Raw genomic sequence first — 23,562 nt, 5'->3', positions numbered from 1 at the left:
TGGCCGCGGCTCCCAGCGCCCCCCGCGCTCTCCGCTGGCGGAGCTGACAGGGCTGCGCGCCAGCCGTTCGCCGCCCCCCCGCGAGGCCTTGCTTCATCCCGTAGCTTCTTCCCCTCTGGCAGCTTCTTCCCCTCTGGCCGAGGTTCTCGGCATCCTCGTGCGGAGGAACCCCGAGTGCTGCAGGCGCTGCTGGGAGCCCGGACACCCCTGCACTCACGCCCCTGTTAGGCACCTGCAGCGGCCTGGACCGGGACCAGGACCCCTGGGCTGGCCGCGCCTCCCCGGGCCTCGGGGACACACCCCCTTCGGGTCCGCGCCTCAGGTCATCAGTTCCCTGGGTTCCTTTCCAGCCCAGCGCTTGGTTCTCTTTCTGACCTTGTACCCTAAAGAACCTCATGGGAGGGTGCGCATCTTGATTGGATAAGAGGCCGGGTTTGCAGACTTTTGGGGTGGGTGCACATTCACCTTTTCAAGAGTCTTGTACAAATTTGATTAATCAGCCTGGAGTTCCTTGTTCCACCTGAGGTGTTGTCTTTTATCTCCCTACAGTCCCATATTTTCAAGGACATTAAGTGGAGGGCACTTGGAAGCTTCTCTGGGCCCTGACTTGGAGCTAAACCTGTTGGCCCCGTTGGATCATGGCTACAGTCATGAACCCTCAGATCGACGTGGAAGTTGAGGAGTGCCTCATAATGAAAGTGGACAAGGACTCCGAGTGGGCATCGGAGCCCATTCTGGAAAGATCAGGCAGCACTGAATGTGAATCTTTTCGTAAATGCTTCAGGCAGTTCTGTTACAAGGATGTGACAGGACCCCATGAAGCTTTCAGTAAACTCTGGGAACTCTGCTGCCGGTGGTTGAAGCCAGAAATGCGTTCCAAGGAACAGATCCTCGAGCAGCTGGTAATCGAACAGTTTCTCACCATTCTGCCAGAGAAGATTCAGGCCTGGGCACAGAAACAGTGTCCAGAAAGCGGAGAGGAGGCGGTGGCCCTAGTAGTACTTTTGGAGAAAGAGACCAGAAGACTTCGAAAGCAGGTGAGCAAGGATTTTAAAGTGATGCGGTGGGAAAGGCAGGTGGGCAGAACTACATTTCTGGAAGAAGACCTCGTTATAGAAATAAACGGGACTTTTAAAAGATCCATAAAGTGAATCCCCCCTAAAAGCAGATTTGAATTTCATATTAAATGGAGGAGAGAATCTTGGTTGAACTATTATCTTGCAGATTAAACTAAAAGTGTGGTTTGTGTGTTCTAATTTTCAGTATAATGTTTCTACCAAAACTGTAGAGACAGTATTTAATAGTTAATGCCTCACAGGGTTTGTCTTTGGTGAGAGAGGGAGAGTCATGGGATACTCCAGAGTCCTCCCTAATCCTTTACCATTCCAGCAACAGCCTTATGAAATACTCTTGGTGGTCCTTGGCACTCATCCAGTGTAACTGCCAGATGTCCTTGCTTGCTGGTCTGTAGTTATTTTCAACGCTCTTTTGATAACCGCATAAAGTATGCAATGTTTGACAGGTTTACAGTTTCACCTTGCACAGGGTGTGCTCAAAAGTTGATTTTGTAAGTCTTCATTTCACTGGTGTTCTGATTAGTTCTCTGTGCACCTGATGGATAAGAGCACTTTGTAGAAACGACCCTTCAAAAATACACAAATAAAGAGCACTCTCTTTTTCCCATATTCCCAAACAACTGTGAGCCCACTTCAGTCTGTGAAGATTCCATTCCCCCTCAGTTCTTCTGCCCTTTGATGTCCCTGTTGGGGGATTTCAACCAGGTCTATAGTTCTTTCCTCCACCTTTCTATGTTGATGCTGACTTTGCTTTGCAGGTCAGTAGCCCTCTACATTCAGAGAAGCAAGGCCCACCTAGAACTGCGTGGGAAGTAGCTGACTGTGAGCCAGAGCAACTGGAGATCCAGCACAGGGTCGTTTCTCGGGAGGAAGCTGGAAGCCTCCACTCAGGACACCAGGAACAGCTGAACCAAAAAAGGGAGCATAGGCCATTACCTATGAATGGTAAGGACTTAAAGTACACCATGTCAGAGACCATGTACTTTACACTGGATCCCTAACACTATGACTTGCTCAGTAGAGGTCCCTTCAATGTCCATTTGACAAGTAAATTGAATATTTGAAATAAATTTTTCATCTGTTTTAGGAGTCAGAAATATTTGCTACCAAAATAAGATGGAATCATAAAGGTGGAAATTAGGGAAACTTAGATTATCCAGGGAAGCCTTGAATCTTTCTTGAATCTTTTTTTGTTACTTTAAAATGTCCATTCACCATTCAGTTTGTCTCTTTAGTCATGCCATATGTATATGTGCTCTTGAACATCCTCTTGAAAAACTGTAAAGAAATGGAAACAAGGCATTTTTATTCTAAAACTTGACTCATAAGATAAGGCATCCCAGAATAAAGTATGAGAGGGATAAATGGTAAGACTTTCCAAACAAGGGACACCAGTGTGCTGTTCTGAATAAGTATGATCCCCATAGACTCGTGTGTTTGAATGCTTGGCTCATAGGGAGTGGCACTATTAGGAGGTGTGGCCTTGTTGCAGGAAGTGTGTCACTGTCAGGGCAGGCTCTGAGGTTTCCAATGCGTAAGCTATGCCCAGTCTTCTGCTGCTGCTGTGGATGAAGATGTAGAGCTCTCATCTCCTCCGGCACCATGCCTGCCTGCACGATGCCATTCTTGCTTCCATGATGGTAATGGACTAATCCTCTGAAACTGTAAGCCAGCCCCAATTAAATGTTTTCTTTCATAAAACTTTTCCTGGTGATGGTGTCTCTTCACAGCAATAAAATACTAAGATAACCAGCATATGAATTCAGCTGCCCTCCATATGAATCCAGAAAGTCAAATCTGAGGGAAACAGGTGTCCCATCCTTCCCAGTCCAGTTACCTTTGCATCCCTTGAAGTGTGGCTTCATCCCAGGCCAGAAGTGAGCTGTGGAATGATCCTACCTAAGGCTTCATTCACATTTTGTCTGCCCTATGAAAACAAGTATTAATGCCTAGAGGTTAAGATCTTGGGCTGGAAGAGACAAGCAGACCTGAGTTCATAACCCAGCTCTCCCACTGATATTTATTTTCTCTGATGTCAGAATTATTCTTTTTTTAAAGGCATCCTATTCCTTTATTTTTTAAGATTTATTTATTTATTTTATGTATATGAGTACACCATTGCTCTCTTCAGACACTAGAAGAGGGCATCAGATCCCATTGCTGATGGCTGTAAGCCACCATGTGGTTGCTGGGAATTGAACTCAGGACCTCTGAAAGAGGAGTCAGTGCTCTTAATCACTGAGCCATCTCTCCAGCCCGTCAAAATTATTCTTAAACTTCAACTCTCACTCAAAAATAGGAAATACTCACAATACTGCCTGTCATTGCTGAATCCAACCCTAAATAAAAGAATGTATTGCAAATATTAGTGGATTCTGAATTAGCCAGTGCATTCCTTAGCATCCTAGCTCCCTTTATCTTATGGGTTAGATAGCTCTAATGACTTTAGCTGATAAACTCTGTGTGACAACAGATGGATATTTATAATGTTTTATCATCATTGGCATCCATGATGATAAAAAGTTTTTTCACTTGTTGAAGACTAAGGAATGGAGAGCAGAAATCTGAGGGGTAGATTTCTCAGAAAGGTGATTAGCTCTGGAGGAGTGTGATTTCAGCCGTATGCTTTTCAGAGACTATGCTGTTTCCAAGAAAATCATTTGGGAGCTGATAAGATGGCTCAGCAGGTCAAAATGCTTCCTGCCAACCCTAATGACATGAGTTTCATCCCGAGGAACCACATGGTGGGGAGAGAACCAACTCCTGAAACCTGGTCTCTAGCATCCATATGCAAGTCATGGTGTGCATGTGTGTGCATGTACACGCACACACACTCAGAATACGTAGACAAAATGTAATTTTTTAAAATGAGGTGGGTTTTGGTGGTGTTTGTTTTTACCTCTATAGAAAGCAGGTAGCTCGAGCTTCTGAGATCTGCTCACAAGTAAGTTACACTTGTCAGTTTCCCTGGTGAACTCTGAGGAGGAGATAGACCATCAAGACTGCTGTATAAAAAGTTCACTATTCTCCTACCCTTAAGGGGTAGGAGATGTTTTGAAATGTTTGCTGTGCCCATGGCTGTACTGTTTTCGGTGTTGGCAGGACCTAAGTAAGTTCTTGTTTCTGAAACAGTCAACTTCTGGGAGGGATGACAAGCTGATAACCTGTATACCAAATGGGACTTGTTATATTTTACCTACAAAGAATTTTTGTTTGGTATTTGGAGGTTTTGGTTTTGGTTTTGGCTTTGCTCTTTGTACTTAAGGTTTACAATTTGAGATTTTACAGAAGTCCCAGGTTTCCAGTGTCTGCCTTAGGGTTTCTATTGCTGTGATGAATGCCATGACCAAAAAGTAACTCAAGAAGGAAAGAGTTTATTTTTACTTCCACTTCCACATCAAAGGAAGTCAGGACAGGAACCCTGAGACAGGAGCTGATACAGGGCCATGGAGAGATTCTGCTTACCAAATAGTCCTTCATGACTTGCTCAGCCTACTTTTATACCATCTATGCCCACCTACCCAGAGGTAACACTGTCAACAACTGGCTGGGCCTTCTCAGGTTACTCATCAATCAAGAAAATATCCCACAGGCTTTTGTACAGGCTCATAGTCTGGTGGGGGTGTGAGGGCTCATTTTCTCAATAGAGGCCCCTTCTTCCCAGATGACTAGCTTATGTCAAGTTACATAAAAACTAGCCAGTACATCTGGCTTCTCTTGGAAACGTCAGAAACAATGTCTTCAAGTGCTACAAGCTCACACTGAAGCATCATCATAGGCTGTGCTCTTCAGTACCCAGGTCCCAACCCTTTCCTTATGCACTTTACCTGCTTGTTCCTGAACCATCTAAGTTGCCAGCCCAGCATTAGAATAAGGTATTTTTGCTCTGAACTGACTGAAAATCATTTCTATGTGTAGATTTTAATATCTTTTCTTTACTTAAAAAGCGAAACAGCTGTGGAGTGTGGTGCCACACACCTTTAATCCCAGCACTCAGGAGGTAGAGACAGGTGGCTCCCTGAGTTTCAGGTCAGCTTGGTCTACAGAGTGAGTCCAGGACAGCTAGGGCTACACAGATTCCCCCTCCCCACCCCTGCTCACGCTTGTGCTCGCCCTTTCTCTCTCTCTCTCTCTCTCTCTTTCTCTCTCTCTCTCTCTCTCTCTCTCTCTCTCCCTCTCCCTCTCTCCCTCCCTCCCACTCTCCCTCCCTCTCTCTCCCTCCCTCTCTCCCTCAAGTGTGCACACACACACACTTCAGAATAGTATACACAATAATTATTTCTTCTCTTTTTCTAGCTCGCTCTTCTGTCTGGGTTCCTGTCCCTAGTGATGAGTGGAACGCTGTAGATGAGGAAGTGACAACCCAGGTAATTTACTCAAATGAATTGTAATTGTCCTCCCTGGCCTTCCTTCTAGGGAATTCAGTCAGGTATTTCCTGTGCTAGCCTACATTGTTTATAGCACTTCTTCCAAAAGACTTTTCCCTTCATTTGTTTTCCAGAAAAGGTTGGACTCAGCCCTCTCCGTAGTGGAACCCCTTGCTGGGTCAGCTCGTATGCTATCTCATCCTAATTCTTTACCGTATCTTCCTCTTGACTTGATACATGATGCACACATGTTGCCTTAACTCAGTTCTTCTTTAGGGCTCTTCTCTGCTTCATCCATGGCTGATCATCCTTCAGAGACCCTTGCAGTTGCCTTGGTAGTCACTGGTGTTAGTGTTGTTACAGGAACCAGTGAGAGATGTCCACACAATGAGAAGCTTTTCCTCCAAAAAGAGTGTACAGCAAGTTCCTGCGCACAGAGATCTCTACCATGAAATCAGGAAGGAAAGTGCAGGGAGCGTGGTTTCCTTGGGTAAGCGTTATTTCCTTTAAAATGGTAGACCAGCAGATTTCATATATATTAATTCCTAGTGGTAATTAATAGTTGTAAATGTTATTGCTTAATGCAGCAGTTCTCAACCTGTGGGCTGAAACCCCTTTGGCAAATCTGTTAATCTCCAAAAATATTCACATTATAATTCACAAGCACAGTTATGGAGTAGCAACAAAAATAACTTTGGTTTGGGGTCACCACAGCATGAGAAACTGTATTAGACAGTTGCAGCATTAGGAAGGTTGAGAGCCATTGGCTTAACAGATCTCCATGGATCATCCAGTGTAATTACATATCTGTTCTCTTTCCTTATTCGTGTGCTCTTTTCAGTAAGAACATTATAATAGTAATTAGAGCACTGAACAGGAGTTAGATATGTGTGCTATATTTATATTATAGGAAATGAAAACTCACATCCATCAGCTGAAGGTCTGTGAAGTCACCAGGTCTTTCTACAGCTTGTTTTTATTTAATAATAATGACCTTAACACTATGTTACTAACATAGAGCTGCCTAACAGATGGAGGAGTAGCTGTTAAATGTTTGTTGGATGGGTAGAAATCTTAATAAATAAAAAGTAATTTAAATTCAGTAACCTTGGTGGCATATTGTGAGTTATTTAAGTAGACAGGTACACAGGCACACATGACCACTGGAGTGTCACTCTATAAGCAGGTTATCAGAGGACTCTCCATTGACTTTAACAGGAGTGATAAGTGTTATCCATTCATGTGGGAGCTTTTATTCAGAAGTCAGACTAATGTGTAATATTATAGGCCAGGGCTGGGGAAGCATCTCAGTCAATAAAGCAAGCATGAAGACATGAGCTTGCCATTTAAAGCCCACATTTTTAAAAGCCAGGGGTAGTAGCATGTGCTTGTAAACCCAGAATAGGGAGGCAGAGACAGGCAGATCCCAGAAGCTCTCTGACCAGCCTACCCAACAATGAGATACTTGATCCCCAACATACAAAAAACTGTGGATATGCTGAAGGGTTGCTCAGTTGGTCAAGTGCTTACATGAGAACCTGAATTCAATCCTCAGAACCCGTTTCAGAGACAAGACAGAGCAAGAAAACATAGTGGTATGTTCTTATAATCCTGGTCCTGGGAGCAGAACAGAAACAAGTGGATCCCTATGGCTCACTGGCAAGCCAGCCTAACCTACTGGTTGAGTTACAAGTTGGTGAGAGAACTTCTGTAAAAATACAAAATAAAAGGCCAAGTGCAGTGGTCTAGTTGCTAAAGCCTGCACTCAGGAAGCAGAAGCAGCCAGATCTCTGGCTAAGTTCCAGGCCAACTGGACTGCACAGTGAGACTCTATCTCAAAAAAGATAAAGGAAACAGTGCCTGAGGAATGCCACCTGAGGTTGGTCTCTGGCCTCAATATACATAGGCACACTAGTGAACCCTACACACACAGGCACACTAGTGAACCCTACACACACAGGCACACAAGTGAACCCCTACACACACAGGCACACAACTGAACTCTACACACATAGGCACACAACTGAACCTCTACACATAGGCACACAACTGAACCCCTACACACACAGGCACACAAGTGAACCCCTACACACACAGGCATACAAGTGAATCACAACACAAAGGCACACAAGTGCAATTCTACACACACAGGCACACAACTGAACCCCTACACACATAGGCATACAACTGAACCCTACAAACACAGGCACACAACTGAACCCCTACACACATAGGCACACAACTGAACCCCTATACACACAGGTACACAAGTTCAACTGTACACCCATACACAAAGTTGGACTGTAGCTGAAGAACACCTGTGGTTATCCCTTCTCTCTCTCTCTCTCTCTCTCTCTCTCTCTCTCACACACACACACACACACACACACACACACAAGTTATAATGTATGTATGCACTGATACCAATTTATAACCAATGGATATAAAACAAGTATTACAAATACTGTAATTCTGTATGTCTGGTAAGTAATTGCTAGCCATACATACATTTAAATTTTCAGTTTGGGATAGTCAGTGGTGGACTAGTCACCTTTAATCCCTGCACTTGGAAGGCAGAGGCAGATCTCATAGTTCAAGCCCAGCCTGATTGGTAGAGGGAGTTCCAGAGCAGCCAGGGCAACACACACACGCACACACACGCACACACACGCACACACACACCTGTCTCAAAAAAACAATTTAAAAAAATTAGTTTGGGATTGGAGACTGGCTCATTGGTAATAACACTGGCTTCTCTTCCAGAAGATTTGAGTTTGTTTCTTGAGCACCCACATGGTAGCTCACAATTGTAGCTGGATAGTTTACAATAAACTCAGTAATGTGGGAGGAGTTCGGAGGAGTGAAGAAAGGAAGGAGAGGGAAGAGGAGGAGCTAGGAAGAGGCAGAGATGTAGGAGCCATAGAGGACCATGATTGTATTGAGAACAGTCCTAGGTAACAATGAATATCATAAGGTTAGATATTGGGACACACCTCTAATTGTGTGGGCATCTTCTTTATTGAGCATTACCAAACATATAAAGCCTTTGGATAACCTTTAAGCATTAGTCTCATTTCTACTGGGTACCATGTGGATGGCAGGATGGCCTTGTGGAGACAGCGTGGTAGATTGGCAGAGCCATCTTGTGGGTAGCAAGGCTGGTACTTCTGGCCCGCCTGAGTTGACGGCCTGAGCCAAACAGCGGTGTGCTCCTGCCGCTTCTCATGGTCTCAGGCCTTGCCTAGTCAGGAAAATGGCAGGCCCCATAACAAGCCAGATTGGGTGCCATTGTTTTAAATTTTAACTTTAACACACAACCACATGTAATTCCAATTCCAGGAGATCCCAACATCCTCTTCTGGCCTCTGAAGGCACTAACTATACATACATTGTATACATATTCTTAACCTCTTTAAGCAAAACAGTTTCACATTGTTTATTTGATTTGTCTTCATCAAAGTTTTTGTTTGAACATTTGTTTCTTCTGCCAGATTTTTCCAGACTTATTGTATATTTGATAAATAAAATTTTATGTAATTAAAATGTGAGGTTTTATTATTTTATATACATTTCATAGTAATGACCACAATTAATACATCCATCACTCACATCATCAACAGGAAGGATACTTAAAATCTACTCTCAGCCAAGGTAGGTCTGAAGTACCCTATTCTAAGATACAGGCATCATTAGATTCCCAGAATGTATCCTGCTTAATGCTGAAATACATTTCTTTATATCTGTCCATATTGTCCACCTCAGACACTCTGGAAACCAATGTTCTGTTTGTCTGTACACTGAGGGTTTTTTTTAAAGATTTCACATAAAGCTGAGATGGTATGATGTTTGTCTTTCACCGTTTGGTGTATTTCACTTGATATAATGCCCTCCATGTTCTAAATATCTAAAGCATTAGGATTTCCTTCTTTGTATAATTTTTATGTTCCATTTTATAGATAAATTTTTCCATATTTTCACCTATCCTTTATTTTTTTAATTTTATATACATGGTATTTTGCCTAAATGTATGTGTGTGCACCACGTGTGCCTGATGCTCAGGGCGGCCAGAAGAGGGCATCAGATCCCTAGAACTGTAACTGTAGGCAGTTGTGAGCCACCGTATAGGTTCTAGGAATCAAACCCAGGTCCTCTGGAAGAGCAGACAATACTGTTTACCACTGAACCACTTTCAAATATTCTTTATGCATCCATGATAAATATTTGGGGGGGTTTCTACACCTTAGATACTATAAATGATGTTCCAATAAATGTCAGAGATCTGGTGCCTCCACAGTGATTTAGTTTTCTTTACAAATATATCTAGAAGTGGGAGACCTGGGACGCATGGGAGTTGTGGTTTTTAATGTTTTCAAGTCACCTCCCTACTGTTTGCACAATGGCTAGATGAGCTCCCATCAGCAGTGCATGGGTTCACACTCTATACCTCCTCACCAGCTCCTTATCTCTCTGATGCTAACCACTGTAACATGTGAGCTAACGCGTGGTTTTGATTTGCTTTTCCCTGTTAATTAATGGAATTGAGTACCTGTTCATGAGCCTGTTGGCCATTTGCACATCAGATACTTGGCCCATTTTTACCAGATTTTTTATAATAATTGTATGGTCCCTTGTACATTTTCAATTTTAGCCTTTTATAGTATATATGGTTGTAAGTATTTCTGCGTGGACTGTAAGCTGTACTTTGCTTTGTTGATTATTTTCCTTTTTGTGCTTAAGCTTTTATTGCCTCTACTTTGGTTGTTATGTCAAAGGAAAAAAGAAAACATTTCCAAGACTAGTGTCAATTCCCCTTCGCCTGTGCTTTCTTCTAGGGATTTTATGCTTTCAGGATTCACATTTAGGTCTCACATATATACATATATGGGGTGGTACATATGGAGGCCAGCAGTCGGTGTCTGATATCTTCCTCAGTTCTCTTCCACCACATTTTCTGAGACATGCTCTCTCACTGAACCTGGAGATCCTTTTGCTGCAATTACAAGCACTTGTCACCATGCTTGCCTTTCATGGATGTTGGGGATCAAACTCAAGTCTTTGTGCTTATATAGCAAGCACTTTACCAACTGAGCATGCTCCCCAGCCCCATATGTAGGTATTTAATATATTTCAAGTTAATTTCTGTGCGTGGTATAAGGTCATAGTCCAGTTTCACTCTTTTGCATGTAGTGATTCTCTTTTCCTAGACCATTCATTAAACATAGCTTTCTTCTTCCCTTGTAAGAGACTAGTTGACCATATATGAATGGATTTATTTCAGAATATTATATCTATTCTATTTTATTTTCTCTAGCTTATGGCACTACCATTCTGTGTGATTAATATAGTTTAATAAAAATGCTTTACTTTTTAATAGCCCCAGTGTGTGTGTGTGTGTGTGTGTGTGTGTGTGTGTGTACATATATGTACATTAAGACAGGACAGGATTTAGGGCATATTATATATATATATACATACATATATGTATATATGTGTGTGTGTGTGTATATGCCCTAAATCCATATATATATGTAAAGGAAACAAATACTGAGTTAGTTGTGGTGGCTCAGGACTTGCATCTTAGTACTTGGAAACTGAGGCAGATGGGTTGTTAGAAGTTTGAAGCCATCATAGTGAGTTCCAGACTAGCCTGTACTACAGTATGATACAGTATCATCCAAAAGAAAGAGTCAAAAGTAATGAAACATTTCCTACCCTTGACGGCATTTCTGAAAGAACTAGCTAGATGGAAGCAGTATATATAAGAAACAAGATGATGTCATTTCTAAATTTCTGTGCCAAAGAAGTCGTTTAAATATGTGCATGGTCCTGGCTGAGGAAGGCTTTGGTGTAAACAAATAAATCAGGAGAGTGTGTTTGGGGTGTGTAATGACTTCTGTACCTACTGTGAAATATATTTCTCTTACTGTAGGAGACACTGTGTCTGCACCTAACAAAATAGCCCAGTTGGAACAAAACAAGGAACCATGGACTGTAGGTCTACATTCCTCAAATAAGAGGAATAGTGTCCTGCAAAGCAACTACATCAAAGAGAAGTCAGTGCGCGCTGTTCAGATCCCAGCAAGGAATGCAGGGAAAGTGTGGCGAGAGCAGCAGCAGTGGGGTTTAGAAGATGAAAAGATTGCAGGTGTGCACTGGAGCTATGAGGAAACCAAGACTTTCCTTGCAATTCTCAAGGAATCTCGCTTTTATGAAACACTCCAGGCTTGTCCCCGAAATAGCCAGGTATATGGTGCTGTGGCTGAATGGTTGCGGGAATGTGGCTTCCTCCGAACACCAGAGCAGTGCCGGACCAAGTTCAAAAGTCTTCAGAAGAGTTACCGAAAAGTGAGAAATGGCCACATGCTAGAACCCTGTGCCTTCTTTGAGGACATGGATGCCTTGTTAAACCCTACACCCCACACTTCATCTACTGAGAGACCAAAGGCTGTGACCTCTCTCCCACTAAGGAGAACTGCTCTTAGTGCTAAAGAACAGGTCGGTTTGGTAGAAGAGGAGGAAGATGCTGAAGACTCTGATGCTGATGAAGTGGGCATTGAGTTTATACGCAAGTCTGAAATCCGTGCTGCCCCTGTCTTGTTTCAAAACCTAAGTGGTAAGAATTGTATTGTCCTCCCCTCACCCCTGGGCTTGGTATGAAGATAGAAGTGTACTCTTGGGGAAAAAGCATTACATTAGACTCATCCTGGAGAGGGCTCTCACACTCAAGACTCCTTCCATGGTGATGCCCCCAAACTGAATAGGCACTTGGGTGTTTGCTGCGATCACCAGTGTAGCCTGAATGCAGCTCTCAGAAGCCCACAGGCTCTTTCTCAGGTTAGAGTGAAGCATGGTTTTTAAACATTTGGGAGTCAGGGTAGAGAGATGACTCAGTGGTTAAAAGCCCTGGCTGAAAAAAAAAATTTTTAAATAAATTTTAAAAAAAAGCCCTGGCTGCTCATACAGAGGACCCAGGTTCAGTTCCTAGCATCTACAAGGCAGTTCATAACCATCTGTCACTCCAGTTCCAGTGACTCCAACACCTTCTGGCCTCTGGTTATCAGACACACATACTACACATAGATAGCTGCAGGCTTTCATATACACATATACAATAAATCATATTCATCATAATCCTTCCCATAGAAGGGAAGTAAATGGAGGTAAAGAGTTCTAAGTGTCTATATCATTTGATGATTACTATAATCAATTGTATTATAATAAATGAAGGATACATTATTAGTCCATACAGTATAGCTAATAACAAACAATATAAAGGAGTAGAAAAAATGAAACAAACTTTTTTCTGCCTAATTTAAAATACAAGAAAGGAGAATAAACAGAACATAGAACAGACGAATCACTTGAAAGCAATAGTAAGAGCCAGGCCAGGTGACTTACAACTGTAAAGCCAAAAGTTGGGAAGCAGAAACATCAAGAGTTTGAAGGTAGCCTGGACTAATAGCAGAACCCCCTCTCTAAATACATAAATACAGAAACAAGATGTCTTAGTTACTTTTCTGTTACTCTAAAGAGACACCATGATCAAGACAACTTACAGAAAGAGTTTATTGGGGCTCACAGTTCCAAAGTGTTAGAATCCATGGCCAGCACAGCATTGGGCGGACAGGCATGATGCTGGAGCAGTAGCTGAGAGCTTACGTTCTAATCAGCAAGTAGAAGACAGGGAGGGAGGGATGGAGGGAGGGAGAGAGAGGGTGAACACTAGCTAAATAGGAAAACTGTGGGCTTCTGAAACCTCAAAGACTTCCCCAGTGACATGCCTTCTCCAACAAAGCCACACCTCCTAACCCTTCCCAAACAGATCCACCAACCAAGGACCAAGCATTCAAATATAGGAGCCTTTGGAGGCCATTTCTCATTCAAACCAATACATCCTACTCCCTGGCCCCCACAGACTTTTTGTAAAATAATAAAATTCATTTAGTCCGACTTCAAAAGTCCCCATAATCCTTCAGTCTCAAGAGAGTTAAAAGTTGAAAGTCTTTTCTGAGAGACAAGGCAGTCTCTTAATTGTAACTACCTGTAAAATTTAAAAAAGCAAATTACATACTTCCAACATAGAATAACACATCTTAAAAGGAGGAATGAGGCATCATGAGGAAATACTGGACCAAAGCAAGACCAAAACCCAGCAGGGCAAACTACAAATCCCGTAGTTGTGTGCCTGATTTCAGAAGCCTTTGATGGCTTTTCTGTTCCAGCACTGCTAACTCTTACACACTTCTCTCAAGCTGATTTCACTCCTTAATGCAGCTCTCCCTGGCAAACATCCCAAGGCTTGGGTACCTCCAAAATTGTAGAGTCTCCACCACAATCTGGGCTTCACATCAACTTCACACTGGCCTTTTTAGACCTCTGTACAAGAACTGCCCTGCCACATGCCTGTCCCCAGTGGCTTTGCTTACCTGGCGAGGAAGATTCCACAACCCTTTACTCCTTTATCCTCTATAGAATCCTATGGCTGAAGTTGCCAAGTGCAAGCTTGGAGTGAGTGGAGTCTGGCCCTCTCCTTGCTTTACATTTACATAAGCTCTGATTTGTTGCTTTCATTTGTTTTAGGGCTGAAGACTCCTTGGTGTTTCCTCTTTGTAAGTCAGAAACTTAACTGAATGGGATGTTGTCCTGAGGACACCACTCTATATTTCTTTTCACATCAGACCTGTCTTTAAAGTTCTCATCTCTTTGAACACAAGACTTGGCTCCAGCATTCAATTTTCTGGTGCTCTTTTTCTCCTCAAATAGTACAACTTATATTTCTTTGTGCCTGCTTGTCCTTTTTCATCATAGTCCCACATAAGAGTAATCACTGATAACCACATGATACATTCAGCATTAGTCTGTCCTGAAATCTCCTCTGCCAGCAAACAGTCCAAAACTCACAATTAGCCTCAGGCAGATTCTTAGGATGAAATAAAAAAGCAGACACATTCCTTACCAAAATATCACCAGAATGCTTTCTACTCAATGGTAATAGCTAGTAATTGTCCCTCTGGGTAACTTCTTGAGCTAAGCCTCCACAGTATGCATAGCTCTCAACACTACTGTTCTCCATGTTCCTACTCAGTGGCCCATAAAACCCTACTGAGAGCATTCTACAACTCCCCTATCCAAAGAGTTTCACATTCCTCCAAAAAACCATCATGGTCAGGCCTATCATATCAGTACCTATTCCTAGTACTAACTTCTGTCTTAATTCCACTAGTTGGGAACCAGGTATGGGAATTCAGTGTATGAGCCTGTGGGGACCATTCTCATTCAAACTACCACACAAGAGTAAGATGGTAGAAATAAATCTAAACATATCACTAATTACAAATTTACTGAACCAAGATTAACATATTTTTAAAAAGACTGCATATTCCTCATTATTGGAGAAGTACTCTAGTTAAAAGACAGACATTAAAATACCAGGAGATTAGGCCTGGTGCTGCAAACCTGTAAACCCAGCCCTCAGGACCTGCCAGAAGGACTGTGAGATTGAGACAAGCTTGAGCTACACAGTAAGATCTTATCAAAAAAATTTGAAAAGATACTCTATGCAAATCTGTTGAATATTTGGGAACCAAGACACACAGAATTAAACAGCCAGATAATAACTGTGTGACCATAGATGCATCATGTAACTACATTGGACTTAATTTTCTCATATGAAATATATGATTAAGAACTCACAGAGTCAGCTGGGCAGTGGTGGCACATGCCTTTAATTCTGACACTCGGGAGGCAGAGGCTGGTGAAGCTATGTGAGTTCAAAGCCAGCTTGGTCTACAGACTGAGCTCCAGGACATCTAGGGCTACACAGAGAAACCCTGTCTCAAAAAAAAACAAAAAACAAAAATAAAAAACAACAAAAATAAAAAACATCACAGGATTATTACTGGCATTCAGTAGGATACAGGTGAAGATACTCTAAAAAGACTAAAATGTGTCACTGTTATTACTATTGTCCTTTCTAGTCTATTGTAATAATGAAAATAAATCAATAGAATAGAAAAATAAATTAGGCTAGGAAAGCTACAAGTGTTCATGAGGCTATGTACTGAAAATCAGATCTGCTGACAAATGGGAGGATTATCTTACATATACAGGTATTCACCAGTATGAAAACACAAGGCTCAAGCTCTTGGGGATGATCTCAAGTGTAGGAATCCAGTAATGGGGCTGGTCACATCCAGTAAATATTGAGGCTAGCTAGTACTTTTTCCAAAACACACAAAAAACATATTTAACAAACTACTGAGAAAAGTTTTATTCTGCTGTCTGTGCCATGCAGATCATATTCTTTCTCTCAATTAAAAGATTATCAAACCCACAGCTACTTGGACACAGTCTCAGTCTCAAGGAAAATGAGTAAAAAGAAGTAATAAAAACTTTCAGTCTGTTCTTTTGGGGTTGTAATCCATTTTACTGAACTACTTGGAAAAGACACTTGTAGGTAGCTAAGTCCTTTAGTTAGTCTCCATAGCAGAGGCAGTATGGGAGACTACACGGACTCTTCCAAGAAACCCTTTTGGAATTTTGACTAATTATTTAAAAATTGATATCTGTGCAGATTAAATCTTTGTGTTCAGAAACACAGCATCTTGTTTTTTCTAGTTATTTTAATGTGTTTAAATAAAGAATTATAGATTTTTAACATAGACTTTTCTGTTTTTACAAAGCTTGTTTCTGGATATTCCTTATTTCCTGTTGCTATCATGAATAGAAACTTTACTCATAATTTTCTTTATCCTTGAGACATTTGTAGATGTATATAGTGAAATATGATCATATACACCCACCAATTCCCTCCAACTCCCCCTCACAAGTCCCCATCCCAACTTCATGTGTTTTTTATCTATCTGTTTGTTTGTTTGTTTGTTTGTTTAACCCACTAAATACAATTAGTGCTGCATATATATACATATACAAATACAAAGACATAGACATAGGACCATCCTCTGAAGCATAGGTAACCTACCAGTAGGAATTTCCTCAAAAAAGAACAATTCTCTCTCTTCCAAAAGCTGTCAAGTGCTTGGTAGGGCATGGAGAACACACACACACACACACACACCTATGCTCGAATTTTGACTGAGTGTGTAGGTCTTCTACAAATAGCCATCCCTGCTGTGAGTTTGTGAGTGTAGTAGCCTGTCATGTCCAGAAGACAGTGTTCCACAGTGCTCTTCCCTGAGTAGGACTTGTATTCTATTACACTGTAGAATGTATGGAATAGAGAAGTTCCTGGCTGCTTTTCTTATATTTTTAAACTTTATCCTTGAATGGCAGGAGTGCATTGGGGCTATGAAGAAACCAAGACTTTTCTTGATATCCTTCAAGAGACCCGATTTTATGAAGCACTTCAAGCCTGTCATCGAAAGAGTAAATTGTATGGAGTCGTGGCTGAACAACTTCGAGAATGTGGCTTTCTCCGGACACCAGAACAATGTCGAACCAAGTTCAAAAGCCTTCAGAAGAGTTACCGAAAAGTGAAGAATGGCCATGTACTGGAGTCCTGTGCATTTTACAAGGAGATGGATGCCCTAGTTAACTCCCGTACATCTGCCCTCTCCACCAACACCTCAGAAGAAATGCCACTACTCTCAAGGCAAGAAAGGGGACATATTGAGGCTGAACCCCAAGAGCCTACAACCTGGGAACCTGAGGAGACCTTACAGGAGGCAGTGTTAGAAGATTCTGGCAGCGAGAGAATGAGTGAGGGGGAAATTATAGAAGAGCCAGAATTTGAAGGACCTTCAGGCCTACCGCAAAGCCCAACTGGTAAGGTCATGGAGCTTTTGGTCAAAGTGAGGAGAAGGTGTGACTTCCTGAAAATCAGTACACCTGGCACAGAGCTTATGTACATTTATTCACTCAGAAGATATTTGAGTGCTGGTTGCTGTTAGGAAAAGGGAATTAGAACCAAGTAAAATGGGTCCTGTTCTCATGCTACTTCACTTTCAAGGAGGGCCTCAGCTGCTCACATTCTGTTGGTTCAGACTTTGGGACTTTAGCCTTGGTTTCTGTCTTGGTGGGTCAGACAGTGTTTTGTTTCTAGAACAACTATAGAAAAGAGTGTGAGATTCTACATAAAAAAATACTTGAAGGAAGAGGACCATCAGTAAGCTCCAATCAGAAACATCTCGCTGCTGTGTGTGTGATGTGTGAGAGAAAAAGAATGGCAGGGACAAGATGAGAGACTTTATTCTGCACCTGAGCTTCAGCAGCTTGCTTGCCACGGCCCACTGGGTGTGCTTGTTGACAGCTAAACTACTAACTTAAGCATAGACATACCGAAAACCCACAGGTATCCTGTAAAGAGCACTTTAATGCCTCCACACTCAGCATTTACACTCAGGTAGGAGACAGGACTTGCTGAGTAGACTGTCGCCTCTGCCTGCCAACTTCCCTATAGCCCCTGCCATAGCCCCTGTTCTGGTTCCTCTGTCCTTCTCTGTTCCTTGCCTAGACTGTAAAAGTCTCAAAACCAAATTTTCTCATCCATACTTTTTTTTTTTTTAAGAGAAAGAAAGAGAGAAAGGGGCCCCAACTGTAGCTCAGGCCAGCCTGAAACTCCTGATCCTCCTGCCTATACCACTTGAGTTCTGGGATTGCAGGCATGTTCCATCCTGCCCAGCTTCTCACCCGTGTTTTGTTAAGCCATACTTACTCTGTGCTCATCCTATCCTTCAAGGCGAGTTTGCTACTATTTTCTTTCTCTAGGTTTACTTTGAAACAAAACTCCTTGCTGTGTTCTACATGCCCCTTAAGCTCTCTCATATCTCAGCCATGGCTCATGATCTCTGCCAAACTCTGCACCTTGAACAAATTTGGCTCTATACATCTGTGGGCATTTTACCTTCATGTATGTCTATGTAACATGTACATGTCTGGTGCCCACAGAGGCTAGAAGAGGGTTTTAGTTTCCTAGAACTAGAGTTACAGGTAGTTGAAAGCCATAAACCCAAGTCCTCTGGAAAAGTAACCCATTCTTTAACTATTGAGCCATCTGTCTGGTCCCAGCTTCCTTTTTATTAAGAGTCCCTGTGAATATTTTTAGGTGACCTCCACAATGTAATCAAATTGTCAGTTACTATTGGAATCAACTTAATAGGCTGTGACTTCCTCTAAATCCCAGAACAATGTTGGATCCAATAAGAAAATTTCTTTCTCCACATCCTCACCAACATGTACTATCACCTGAATTTTTGATCTTAGCCATTCTGACTGGTATAAGGTAGAATCTCAGGGTTGTTTTGATTTGCATTTCCCTGATCACCAAGGACTTTGAACATTACTTTATGTGCTTCTCAACCATTCAAGATTCCTCTGCTGTGATTTCTCTGTTTAGTTCTTTACCCCATTTTTTGATTGAGTTGTTTGGGTTTTTTTGGAGGTTAGCTTCTTGAGTTCTTTATATATTTTGGATATTAGCCCTTTATTGTATGTGGGGTTAGTGAAGTTTTTTTCCCAATCTGTAGATTGCCGATTTGTCCTATTGACTTTGTCCTTGACTATACAAAAGGTTTTCAGTTTCATGAGGTCCCATTTATCAATTTTTTTATCTTAGAGCTTGAGCCACTGGAGTTCCGTTTAGGAAATCCCCTCCCCCATGCCAATGAGTTTGAGGCTCTTTCTCACTTTTTCTTCTATTAGATTCAACGTATCTGGTTTTATGTTGAGGTCCTTGATCCACTTGGACTTGAGCTTTGTGCAAAGTGACAAATATGGATCTATTTTCATTTTTCTACAGACTGCCAATTAGATCAGCACCATTTATTGAAGATGCTTTCTTTTTTTTCCACTGTATATTTTTGGCTTTTTGTCAAAGATCAAGTGTCCATGGTACGTGGTTTTATTTCTGGGTCTTCAATTCTATTCCATTGATCAACCTGTCTGTCTCAGTACCAATACCATGCAGTTTTTATCATTATTGCTCTGTAGTATAGCTTGAGGTCTGGGATAGTGATTCCCCCTAGAAGTTCTTTTATTGTTAAGAATTGTATTCTCTGTTCTGAGTTATTTGTTTTTCCAGATGAATTTGAGAATTGCTCTTTCCATGTCTTTGAAAAGTTGAGTTGGAATTTTGATAGGGATTGCATTGAATCTGTAGGTTGTTTTTGGTAGGATGGCCATTTTTACTCTGTTAATTCTACCAATCCTGAGCATGGGCGATCTTTCCATTTTCTGAGGTCTTCTTTGATTTCTTTCTTGAGAGACTTAAAGTTCTTGTCATACAGATCTTTCACTTGTTTGGTTAGAGTTACCCCAAGATATTTTATAATATTTGTGACTATTGTGGAGGATGTTGTTTCCCTAATTTCTTTCTCAGCCTGTTTATCGCTTGTATAATGAAAGGCTACTGATTTATTTGAGTTAATTTTATATCCAGCCACTTTGCTGAAGTTGTTTATCAGCTGTAGAAGTTCTCTGGTAGAATTTTTGGGGTTGCTTATGTATACTATCATATCATCTACAAACAGTGATACCTTGACTTCTTTGCCATGGCTGCCCTCCAAGTGGCCCAACAAGTGCCTGAAAGAATCAGGTGCGGATATTTACATCCAATCAATGGACAGAAGCCAAGGACCTCTGTGGTTGAATTAGGGAAAAGCTAGATGAAGCTGAGGAAGAGGGCAACCCCATAAGAGACAAGTAGTCTCCACTAGCCTGGACCCTCAAGATCTCTAGGACACTGAGCCATCAACCAGGCAGCATACACCAGCTGATACAAGGCCCTCGACACATATACAGCAGAGGACTAGGCAGAGATCTGGCCTCAGTGAGAGAAGATGCACCTAACTGTGGAGAGACTTGAGGCCCCAGGGTGTGATGAGTTCTGGTGGGCTGGGGGTGAGGAGTGTGGGGAGATGGGGGGAGGTATGATATGGGGGCATAGTCAGCAGTGGGTGTACTGGGAGGTGGGTAGCAGCTGTATTGTAAAGGAAGATTAAACAATAATAATAATAATGAGAAGACCTCAAAAGGAGAGCTAACCACAGCAGATTTTTGTATAAGTTAATGAACTGACTGTTGTCAGCCTTCTCTTCCCAATTCATGTTGTAGCTAGCCCACTCACAAGCAGTTTCACTGGAACATGTGGAAGAGAAGTCATGTTGATACTTACAAGTAGGAACAAGATGGTTGCTTTAAGAACAGGGGTTTGGGATCAAAGCTACATTGAGCCTAAGATACTCAGCTTTTGAAATGTTTGTGGATGGCAATAATGTGTCTTTTAGAATTTGCATCAAAGTAGGGAGTGTGTGTGAATAGAGTTGACACTGAATTAGTCATAAATAGATCATTGTTTAAGTAAGTAATTCGTGGAAGTTCTTTATACGTATTACACTGCTTATTCTCTGTGTGTGAATTTCCCATAATTAAAAATTGATAACAAAAACAGAATTAACAAGTAACCAGGATGATGCCAGAACCAAACTATGTCGTTCCAAAGTTTCTGTCTCCATAGGGCATATGTCATGCTTCCCATAAAACTCCACAGAGAAGCTGAATCCAAGATGTACCTTACAGTAAATGGGGTGTAATGAAAGAGTAAAAAATCCCAGCTTTGAAAACAGTAAAACAGAGTGTTTGTATTATTGTGTTCCGTGAGGGGACCAAAAAAAACAAGCTACAAGATTATATGAGAAAAATAGTACTGTAAACTAGAACCTAACTAGCTATTGAACAGTTGAGAAGTACCATGAGGAATTTAGAGTTGTCTATTAGAGTTTATTCAAATGAGGTATAGTACAATATTTAGTATAGATGTGAAAGAAGAAAAATGAAATGAGCTACTTCAAGGAAATAAACCTAGTTATTGCTAAGTTAATCAGGATAAAACGGAGACTAGTATCTTGATATACAATTCAGTTCAAAACAATTTTGAGGACCCATACTGTGGCAAATGTCATTGGCCTTTTTATAGAACTGAAAGAGGGTAAAGCATGGTGGATCAGTCAAGTCACAGTGTGTGGCCGTGAACATTAGACAATCGTAAGCATTGTAGGCCTGGTTAATTGCTTTTGTTGATACTGGAATTTTGTGAAATTCTATTCTCTTTTCCTTTTCCAGATTTTGAAATTGGAAGTATTATTAAGGAAGATCCAACACAGGTAATATTTAAGGACACAGAGCCCCATAGGGTATTAATAGAAAAACCTAAAAGATTTGTTTCCCAGAATACCAACCCCAGTAAATACTGTAAAAGAGAGTACTTCTCAGGAAGACACTGGGAAAACCTTCAAGGAGTTAGACAGGGAAAACTGATGTCTCAACCTAAAGATACAGGAAAGGCTGTGGTGCATCAGAGGCCTTTGGTGGGTAGGAGACCATACAGACTTCTCAAATATGGAGAAAACTTTGGAAGGAGTGCCCGTCTAGTGTACAGGATGACCCACCAGAAGGAGAATCCTTACAAGTGTAGTGTCTGTGGGAAGTGCTTTGGTAGGAGCAGGAGCCTAATCAGACACCAAAGAATTCACAATGGGGAAAAGCCTTTCAAATGTCTTGACTGTGGGAAAAGCTTTAATGACTCCTCAAATTTTGGAGCCCACCAGAGAATCCATACTGGAGAGAAGCCGTACAGATGCAGGGAATGTGGGAAATGCTTCAGTCAGACCTCAAGTCTTATCATCCATCAGAGATCCCACACTGGAGAGAAGCCCTATCAGTGTGAAGAGTGTGGGAAAAGCTTCACCAACAATTCTCACTTCAGTGCCCACCGCAGAGTCCACAGTGGAGAGAATTCCTACACATATGGAGACTGTGAAAAGAACTTCAGTAACTGCACAAGCTTCCGAGAACACCGGCGCGTCCACACTGCAGAGAAACCCTACACATGTGCTCAGTGTGGCAAACATTTCAATAAGAGCTCTTTCCTCACCAAACACCAGGAAGTCCACGTGAGAGAAAAGCTGCTGCCATACTCCCCCTCTGTGTACTCCCCAGAGAACCTACTGAAGGGCAAGAGTGCCGAGCTCAGGAAGACCTTTTGACAGGGAGCTTGCCTTTCCAGTTGCCCCATTAGCCATCTACTTGCCCTGTTAGCCATCTGATCCTAGTCCTGCTCTTGGAAGCAATCTTTTCTTAGCTGTAAATTACAGTTCCCAAGACAGGCCTGAGAATAGAAATAAACTTCTCATCTGTTCTCACCTCATAGTCTAACATGCTCAATCTGCCTCTCTCCTATGAGTCTTGGCAGTTTCAATAAATGAGATGGTTTTTTAAATTCAGAATAAAATTCTCACTAGAATGTTGAGGCTAATGCTATTGCCCAGCAACTTTCAAAACTTGCGCATGGGTGAATCCATATATTTTCAAATATATGAATGGTGAAAAGTTTTTATGGTATTATCTATCACCCATATGAGATCTTGGCAGCAACTTGACAATGAATTTTCATACCTGGGTAGAACTTTAAGGAGTTTGATAAGAACTGTATCAGCTCCATCTTGGTTTTGGGGTTACAAAGGGAGAGTGAAGGTTTTATAGCTTCCTTCAGATGTCTGTATCAAGAAGTTGATCCAAATAGCTAGGGTCTAATTTCCTGTGTTGTTACAGAAAGCATGTTGCTAATACCTTGTCCTCCACCAAGAGAAGCACTTGCTCACCCTTCATCTCCCTTTTTGTTCCTGAAGACTTAACTCCAGTGGCTGCTGCTTCTCCAGTGACACATGATCCTTGTACTGTTTATCACAAGTCTACACTTACCTCTTAATTGTTCTGGGTGCTCTTGTCTGACTCTTCTGGGCTTCCTTACCCACTCAGATGGGAGAGGACGCACATTAGTGCTGTCTCATTAAGAGACAATCAGATTCCAACTCTACTTCTACCCCATCACTTCTCTGACTCTTAACCTAGAGCAAGACCTACCAGTACACCGGCATATTTCAAATTGCCTAGCTCTACATTTCAATGTAACATCATAGTGTTTCTAAAAGCTTAAGGCTATAAGGAAGAAGATAAGACCTAAAGTATTTCATTGACTCTTTAGGCCTGTTTTAGAACACAGAGCTACCTCAGTCCAGACTACACTTCCAGGGTTGACTGTTACACTACTAGTCTCTGGTTTTGAAGTTTCTAGTTCTGTTTGTGGGATCATAAACCTGACTATA

General features: G+C 41.8%; 1 protein-coding gene across 1 annotated transcript; it reads left to right on the top strand.

Annotated features, from left to right (window-relative positions):
• Window positions 1-638: 638 nt before the first annotated feature.
• On the top strand, window positions 639-22,443 carry Zkscan2 (zinc finger with KRAB and SCAN domains 2). Its single transcript, XM_028764135.1, has 7 exons — window positions 639-1,037; window positions 1,835-2,021; window positions 5,373-5,443; window positions 5,807-5,933; window positions 11,373-12,056; window positions 16,736-17,227; window positions 21,521-22,443. The coding sequence occupies exons 1-7, from the start codon at window positions 639-641 to the stop codon at window positions 22,441-22,443; spliced, it is 2,883 nt and encodes a 960-aa protein (XP_028619968.1).
• Window positions 22,444-23,562: the final 1,119 nt, after the last annotated feature.

Source organism: Grammomys surdaster, unplaced genomic scaffold (assembly GCF_004785775.1).
Source record: "Grammomys surdaster isolate TR1022 unplaced genomic scaffold, NIH_TR_1.0 142, whole genome shotgun sequence".
Classification (NCBI taxonomy): Eukaryota; Metazoa; Chordata; class Mammalia; order Rodentia; family Muridae; genus Grammomys; species Grammomys surdaster.
Note: the sequence above shows the minus strand (reverse complement) of the source record. Positions and strands in the feature narration are given on the sequence as shown.